This window comes from Benincasa hispida, chromosome 1 (genome assembly GCF_027475165.1).
Source record: "Benincasa hispida cultivar pf3 chromosome 1, pf3_genome.v1.1, whole genome shotgun sequence".
NCBI classification, from domain to species: domain Eukaryota; kingdom Viridiplantae; phylum Streptophyta; class Magnoliopsida; order Cucurbitales; family Cucurbitaceae; genus Benincasa; species Benincasa hispida.
This window is the reverse complement of record NC_143478.1, coordinates 15,191,925-15,201,206: the sequence shown is the minus strand read 5'-3', so window position 1 is coordinate 15,201,206 and position 9,282 is coordinate 15,191,925. Positions and strand designations below refer to the sequence as shown.

Below are 9,282 nucleotides of genomic sequence, written 5' to 3'. Positions count from 1 at the left end.
ATGGGAGAACAGTAGTTCGACCTCGTACTATCCGACAAAATCCGGCAATCAGAGGCTGACGTCAGCAAAATTACCATCCATCTGATACGGCGGCTATGTCTCGAATTCACGCATGTGTTCAATTAATCTGCTCTTTCCCCAACGACGAAAACATTATAAACTAATTAAATATGAGAACACTTTGTATTCCCCAAAATACTCTTTTACCCCCAAAACCACACTCTTTTTTCCCTTTTTACCCTTATCCATTTCCCCTACTTTTTCTTTTTTACTTCATTATTCGGTATATATACCACCAATTGTGGGCTCAAAATTTCCTCGCCTAAACGACTGCCAAAACACAGCACCTTCCTCTTCTTTCTTCTTCTTCTTCTTCTTCTTCATATTTTTCAATTCTCTAAATCTCAAATCAAATTTCAATCCATGGATTACTCTGGACTCTTCTCCTCCATTTCCGATTTCTCATCTGAATCATCGTTCGGTTCACCGGAATCATCCTTCATGAATTTGGACCACGATTTTCTTCCTTTCAATGAGAATGACTCAGAGGAAATGCTTCTGTATGGCCTAATCTCCGGGGGGACCCAGGATTCCTCCGACACCGGTATCCGAACCGTGAGAGTGAAGGAAGAGGAAGTCGATTCCATCGGCGAAGAAAGCCCTAAGAAGGAAAGGGCTTACAGAGGGGTTCGCCGCCGGCCATGGGGGAAATTTGCGGCGGAAATTAGAGATTCTACTAGACATGGTATAAGGGTCTGGTTGGGAACTTTTGACAGTGCCGAAGCTGCCGCTTTGGCTTACGATCAAGCTGCTTTTTCTATGAGGGGTGCTGCCGCAATTCTCAATTTTCCCGTCGACAGAGTTAGGGAGTCTCTCAAAGAAATGAACTGCAGTGGCGGCGCCGCCGGTGATAATATGGCTGAAGACGGCGGCTCTCCGGTGGTGGCTTTGAAAAGAAAGCACTCAATTAGAAGGAAAGCCATAAGCAAAAAGAGCAAAGAGAGAGATGTGAGGATCCAAAATGTGATGGTTTTGGAAGATTTGGGGACAGAGTATTTGGAAGAACTTTTGGGCTCTTCTCAAAGTGGTAGCCCTTGTTCTTTCTAAATCAAAATTATTATTTTTTAAAAAAAGAAATTTCTTCTTTTTTTTTTTGGGTGTTCTTTTTTCCCTTTTTTTTAGTTCACCATCATCTCATCTGGGGATTTCTTCATTTACTGTTAATATTTTTTTTTTTTTTTTTTTTTTTTGTTCTCTCCTCCCTCCCTGTTTTCACCAGACAAGAACCAAAAAAAAAAAGCTTCAAATTGTAAAAGCTTAGAGAAGATGATCATATGTTTAAAATTTTGATCATATTTTTCCTTTTTACTTTTTTGTCTTATTGTAAAGTAAGAGGGAAAAAAGTTGAGTAATCCTTGTAGTTCTGGATAGGCTCAATTCAAATATCTTTTTCTTTTCTTTTCTTTTTTAGTTTAATTTAATTTTTAAATACAATTATTAAACGAATGTTGGACAAGGAATGTAGACTTTTCTCTTATGTGGGTCACACGTTTGTACTATAAAATTGACACCTCAATAATTATTTTACATTACAAACTAGTTCTGAACATTTTTGTAATAGAACAAAAAATTCACGATTTCAAAAATATAGTGACACTGTCACTGCGAGAGACAGACAGTGCGGTATCATAGTAACTTTAGTAACTGTAAAAACGGCAAGAATCATTCTTCACAATTTAGATATTTTCCTTCTATTTCCCCTATTTTTAGAATAACAAAATGTCTTTTATATTATTATTATTATTATTATTATTTACAATTTAATATACGTTGATTCCAATCTAAGATTTTGTTATATATTACTTTTAAATTATACGTAACATCTCATATCCATTGTATTTATGGACGTGTGATATTTTATATTCTATTAACAAAAAAAAAAATCCAAATTTTTGCATGATTGCACATCAATTCATTATTGATCATTTGATTGTAATAGTTTACACATTTCTATTCTAACACACGTTCCACCTTTTTTCAAATTAGAATCACTTCTAAGAATTGTAAAACAAAATTATGCAATATCAAAAGAATAATTTCTTTTCACACTCGTTGAACAAACAATAATTACTGATGAAGATGTTAGTAAATTCTTTTATGGATTGTTAAAAGTTAAAATTTTTACTTTATTTGAATAAGATTTGTTGATATAGAAAGATGATTTGTATGGTGAAAGTGAAAGGGGAGTGGGAGAGCTCCACTTGGGAATTAAAAAAAAAAAAAAAAAAAAAAAAAAAGATTATGAGAAAGCAAATTGGGGTATGAATTCAAAGGTTAGGAAGGTTCCAGCTTGCTTCAATTTCAATTTGGTCTAAGGCTATATCTACTTTTAATGACTTTTATGAAATAGAAAGATAAGGGGGGGAAAATTAAAAAAAAAAAAAAAAAAAAAGAAGGAGAAGAAGAAATTAAATAAAAGAGAAAAATGTCACGTTTAATAATTTAGAAGATGATGATATTGCGTGCTGTTTGTGATTTGTTGACTGCCTTCCATTCACCTTTCCACAGCAACAAGCAGAATCAAGATTGTCTTCCTCTTATTTCTTTTTCTAAAATTACTAATTTCGTTTTAGATATTTATTTATTTATTTTATTTAAATTATTTATAATATACTTTTTGGGCAAAAGGTTTTTTTAATTCCAGGATTGGGATTTTGAAGGCCACGAGTAATGAGGACTTTCACTCTCTCTAGGTTGCGCTTTCCACCTATAACTTTCCTCACATCTTTTCACTAAATTAAAAGTGTATTTGGATTATATTTTTAAATGTTTGATTTAAAATATAAGTTATTTTAGAAAGAATTATATTATTTAGTAATCATTCAAAATAGCTTTTTAAGTATATTTTAAATTGTTTCTACCAAAAATGAGTTTTTAAAAAAGAAAATACTTTTTTCTCAAATAAATTCAAATAGGCATTAAATCAACTAATTTCACTTAATTTACTGTTTAGTACATCATTAAACTTTAAAATTTTGTGTTTTATAAGTTACTAAACTTATAAAAATAGCAACAGGTAGTAGATTTTCACTATTGTATTTAGGAGGTTATTGACATATTTGAATTTTTTTAAGAAAAAATTACGGCTTTACTAGGGAAAAAAAAAAGAGAGGAAAGTTTAGAGTTATCTATTGGATATAGACTTTAATTTTATGACTAGTGGATTTATTAATTAAAAAGAGTTAAATATGTTAAGAATCTATTTGACACAAAAATTGAATTTTTTTTTCTAAAATTTAGAAACATATTCGACATAATCGCAAAGGTTTAAATACTCTAAACTTGTAATAACCTTTTAAAACTAGTCTTGCAAGTGAGATTTGTAAACACATTGTAGGAGCTAGGATGAAAATTATACAAATGTCAATCATCGTCCTTTTCTCTATTATTATATTTTTAGCTCAACAAAATGTGAGATATGGATGAAATTTTCTATCCAAAAAAGACAACTTTTCTGTTGAAATGTTTTGATTATGATTTGTGGCGCTTCAAATAACTAATTATGGAATCTCGTCTCTAGGGTTCAGAGGCAAGGCCTCCAAAACCTAAGTTATTTACATATTTTCCTTCTTTACGTTATTCATGTTTATGACCATAATTTAGACAAGAGCACTATATAAACTCTCTAACCCTAAAATCGCATCAGTTCTCTAATCTGTATTATTCTCTCTAAGAAAATTATCTCCATCTGCTCATAGATATATCTAACACACTATTAATGAACCACGTAAATCTCTATGTTGATCTCTGTTCCTTTACATTCCTATTTATATTTGATTGTCAATTCTCAACATTATGTCTTATCTATTGGGTTATATGATTGTTGTTGACACTAACCTTTTAAATTGCGAGTACATAGTATGAAAGTGTATCCTATAATATGTTTTCAATGATTATTGTAAAGGTTACATAATTATCATTTTGAATTATTAAGGTCTTATCTGGTAGTCATTTTATTTTTAGTTTTTAGCTTTAGACAATTAAACCTACAAACACTTATTCTACCTCTAAACTTCTTACTTTGTCATCTACTCTTTACCATTGTTTTAAAAAACCAAGATAAGATCTGAAAACAAAAAAAAAAAATAAAACAAAATAAAATAAAAAAGGTTGTATTAAAAGTTTTTTTAAAAAAGAAAATTGGTTAAGAATTCAACTTTTTACCTATAAAAAACGTAAACTAGTGTGAGATATTGAGAAAATATGGCGTAATTTTTTTTTAAAAAAATCAAGAATAAAAAGCCCAAAATGTTTCGTTTAGTGTCGTTTTTTTTTTTTTTTTTTTTTTTTTTTTTTTTTTTTTTTTTATCTTTTACTTTTGAAAGTTGTCTTTGTTTCCTTATCCCACATGCACATGTGCACACACACGTGCACATCTTTTCAATATTACTTGATAACTATTTGGTCACAAATCTTTTCGACACTACTTGATAACTATTGATCTCACACATCTTTTCAACACTACTTTATAACTATTTGGTCTCACACAATGTATATATTTATATATATAGTAAATTTAGACTTTTTTTAAAAAAAAATAATGTTATTTTAATAATTATTAACAAAAATAGGGTTAGGCGGATAATATTGACAAAAATAGGTTTTTTAATTGTGTACCCGGTATATGATTATGTTTAAATCATGTACCCGTTACACGATCAGAACTAAATTGTGTACCCGGTACACGAGTGCATGTGATCTGGCATGCGCAGACTGCCAATGTGGCAGCCATGCAACGTTGACCGAGGTAATCGTGTACCCGGTACACGATTACCCTAAGTCGTGTATCGGGTACATGACTTAGTGGTCCCTTAAATGCCGCAACCCCTTCTTCCTCCATCTGAGAGCGTTTTCTCTTTTCTTGCTTCCCGTTACCATCGTAGCCTCTTTTCTTCCTCCATCCGGCCGTGAGCTTTTTCTCTTGTTGCTGCCGCCATGAGCCGATCTACCACCCGCTATATCCAATCTTTGTCGTCGTCCACCTTCGGTAAAGTTTTTTCTTTATTTTTTCTCAATATATGTATTTGTTTATAAAAACGAGGATCAAGTTTGAAAATGAAGATTGCTTCATATATATATCATTTTGTTTGCATTTGGGATGAATTAAATGTATAGTTTATGGATCTATGATTTAAATGTATAATCTTTAGATATATGTTGCTTAGAAATTGGATTTTGGTGGGCTGATTTTGTTGGGCTATGTTTTTGCATGATTTTGTTGGCCAATTATATATATATATCATTTTGTTTGCATTTGGGCTGAATTAAATGTATGATTCATGGATATACTATTTTATTTTTATTTGGGCTGATTTAAATGTATAGTTTATGGATCTTAGATTTGAGTTGATTTAAATGTATAATATTTAGATCTTATATGTTTAACTTAGAAATTGGATTTTGTTGGGCTATTTGTTGGGTTGACATATTAACATATTTTTTTTTGTCAACTATATCAGTTGAAAAAATCATAATAAATATGTCGATACGTCCTGAAGATTTAGTCATTCTTGAACTTGGAAATGATGGAGACAGTGATATTGATGTTGAAATTGATTAATTATTTGGAAACGATAGGAGTGAGGAACATGATCTTGAGTTGGTACCGTCGAAAATGTTCCCCAAATAGATTGGAAAATTACTAATTCAACATGTGAACGAGGTTCAACTTTGGAGGAAATGAGTATATGTGTAGATAATTCTAGTTTAATGCAGAAAGGAATGTAATTTAATACTAAAGAAGATTTACAACTTGCTATAAAAAAATACTATGTGACAAAACAATATGAGATTATTGTAGTGGAATCAAATCAAGATATTTGGTATGTTAGATGCAAGGAAGGTTGTGATTGGAGGTTACAGGCATATCGACATAAAACTCATGGGATGTTCAAAATCACCAAACTTGAAGGGGAACACTTATGTTTTTTTTTTTCCTAGAATTGACACAGGATCATTAACAGCTTGATTCAAATTTTATGAGTATCGAAATCCAAATTTTGGTTAGAGATGATCCTAGGGTACTTGTGGTCCTACTCCAAGAAGCAATTAAAAAACAATATAGCTATAATGTTAATTATAGATGGGTGTGGTAAGCCAAGAGAAAAGCATTGATTGCTGTGTTTTGTGATCGAGAGAAATCATATTCAGAGCTTCCGTATTGGTTGAGTACTCTTGTTCATTACAATCTAGGAACACGATCAAATTGGTATTTCCTTCTATTTGATGTGCCAGGTACGACTATTTTTTGTTGAGTTTTCTGGTCCTTCGGTCCTGCAAGAGAAGGGTTCAAATATTGTACACTATTAATCCATATCGATAGAACTCGTCTCTATGGAAAGTATAAGGAAAAATTATTGCCCGCCTTATCTATTGATGCAAACGGGCATATATTTTCCCTTGCTTTTGCTATTGTTGAAGGTGAAAATTCTGTTGGGATTGATGCCATAAAGTTTCTTGTCCTGTAGTTTGTAAACAGTTCATACGAACGTTTGTGTTGTATAATATATGATATTTTACTTCACATCTTGTTTTTTGCTTAGTTGCATGTTTTATTTGCTTTACCACAAACCAATAAACTTAAAATCCCTGGTTATCTGTATGTAACTCAAGCATGTATGTGGTGACATACAAGTGGATCATGTCTTAAGAGATAACCAAAATGGTCTGTAGTATATGGAGATAGGAGGGAATCCTTATCCTGTTAACACTACTGATGCGGCCCGCTTTCTGGAATGGTCAAAAGTGTTGTGACTTGTCACAGATGGCCTGACCCTGATCATTCATGTTGGGGACATGCGAGCGGGGGCGTCCTATACAAAAAGTTTGTATAAGACCTGACCACGAAGTTTTAACATCTCATTATATAACACCGTTCATGACAGAGACTTCACTTCACTAGGATGACCATAGGTAACATGACCTCAATCATGAGTGAGTTGGGAACTCCTGCCATTGAGGGTGGTCCTTTGATTTGTATGGGTGCGAGTGGCCAGGTCGCCGTTTGAAACCTATCATTTTGGGGATTCGTCTGATTTGGGAGTTGGAAATTCAGCTACACAAGATGGAATTCACTCCTTCCCCAAGGCAGAGATAAGTAGATAGATAGCTCCCTTAAGGGCTGATTCCAGGGTTTGAACGATGTGGCGCCACACACCTTCTCTTGGCTTGGACTATGTTGTATTGTTTATTAGAGAAATCAATGGTACTTAAGGAGTGAGATGTAACTGTAGAGAGAAAATGGTAATTTGGCCCAACTGTACTTACGAGCATCTGTGAAGGGTCATCGTACTCATGATTGGTTATATCCGATGGACACAGAAATATATCTGTGGTAAGAAGAGTTCAGCTATTGATCTTTAGTGGAATGTCTGATAGTTAACGGATAGTGGATCCCGTGGCTAAAGTGTTTAGTTAGCTATTCACAGACCTGTGGCATTTATATCACATACCTCGCGCCTAAATGATCGCCGACCTAATGCGTAAACGATCACACACTAATTCCTAAACGATCGTATAGTGTGTCATGTTTGCTAAACGATCGTTCAGTAAAAGCAACACGATCGTGTAGTTTCTTCTAAACGATAAGCATCTAGCTATGCGATAGCATCCTATTCTCTCCCACTTTCTTATCGTCTATACAATCAGTTCTTCCTCTTACCTCTGCCAAACTCACCAAAGACCACACTTTGTTTCTCACTCCAAGAATACCTAGGGCTTTTCTCTGGTGGTGTCGTCCCCGCTGCGTTCGTTTGTTTACGGTTGTTCGTGCTGCTGTAGTCGACGCATCTGCTGGGCGTTGGTTGATCGAGTAGAGGTCTTTCGCTGCGTTGAGTTCCAAACTTTGAAGAGCATCTTCAACTGATATGAGAAGTCTCTCCCTTGTTATTTCTTGTTCAAAGCATGCCGTTAATTACTGTTTGTTTGCATAACTGTGTATTTAAATGTATATGGAGATTTCGGTCACTGTGAAATTGGAGCGATTCAAATGCGCTCATGGAAGTATTCGTTAAGAGATCCTTCAAATTCGTCCAGTTGGTCATGGTTTTTGTGGGCATTGCGTGAATATGTTACCCAAAGAGATGATATTTGCTTGATTTCTGATAGACATAAGGGCATTCTTACTGTAATTAATAATGAGAAAATTGGTTGGAATGAACCTAAAGCGTACCATCGATATTGCCAGTAATTTCAATACGACATATAAATCAAAGCAACTAAAAGATTTGGTGTTGAAGGTAGGAAATCAACACTAATGGCGCAACTTCATTGGGTGCATGAAAGAATTGAAACAATTGAACCCTGAATGCCTTGAATATTTTTCTAATATTGACTTGGAAAAATTGACCCAATCACATGATGGTGGGTACCGCTATGGGTGGATGACAAGCAATGCAGCTGAATGCATGAATGGTGTTTTCAAAGGTGTTAGAATGTTACCAATTACTTCTTTGATTAGGCTAATATTTTATCGTACAATACTATATTTTGAACGTCGAAGACAAGAGATTAGTGAAGCACTCGACCATGGGGATATGTATATAGAATATGCCCAGAGAAAACTTAAGAGGTGGGAAAAACAAGCATTTGCACACACAGTGACATCTATTGACAGGAAAACTCAAACTTTTGAAGTACAAACTGGCATAAGTATGATTTCTCCCTATAAAGGACAACACACACAAGTTTTGAGTTTGAAAGAAGGAACTTGTTCTTGTAATAAGTGGCAGTCATTTAAGATTCCATACTCTCATGTAATTGCAGTTTGTAATTACGTGTGTTTGACATACATACCTCTTATTGATGAATGCTACAAATTATCCCATTTCAAGTGATGTTATGAAGGTCGCTTCAATCCAATAGAACACCCAAAGTATTGACCAGAATTATCATTTACAGAACTTCCTCCGAATATTGATTTACTAAGAGAATAGGGTCGGCCAAAAAGTACGCACAGTCATAATGAAATGGATTAGAGAGAGGCAAGCCAAAAAGTTTAATGTATAATTTGCAAGAAATGAGGACATAACAGACTTACTTGTCCACAACGTACATTAGGTACTTCCTCTTCGGGTCATTAAATTTTTTATGTAATTGTATCTTTTATGTACTTGTACTTTTCATGTAATTGTATCTTTTATGAACTTGTATTTTTTATGTAATTGTATATTTTATGTACTTATATTTTTTATGTACTTGTATCTTTTATGTACTTATATTTTT

General features: G+C 33.4%; 1 protein-coding gene across 1 annotated transcript; it reads left to right on the top strand.

Moving 5' to 3' along the window:
- The first annotated feature begins 262 nt into the window (after nucleotides 1-262).
- Nucleotides 263-1,516, top strand: ERF1 (ethylene response factor 1). The gene has a single exon (XM_039024032.2). It carries the CDS (start codon nucleotides 424-426, stop codon nucleotides 1,105-1,107), a length of 684 nt encoding a protein of 227 aa, XP_038879960.1. The 5' UTR covers nucleotides 263-423; the 3' UTR covers nucleotides 1,108-1,516.
- Nucleotides 1,517-9,282: the final 7,766 nt, after the last annotated feature.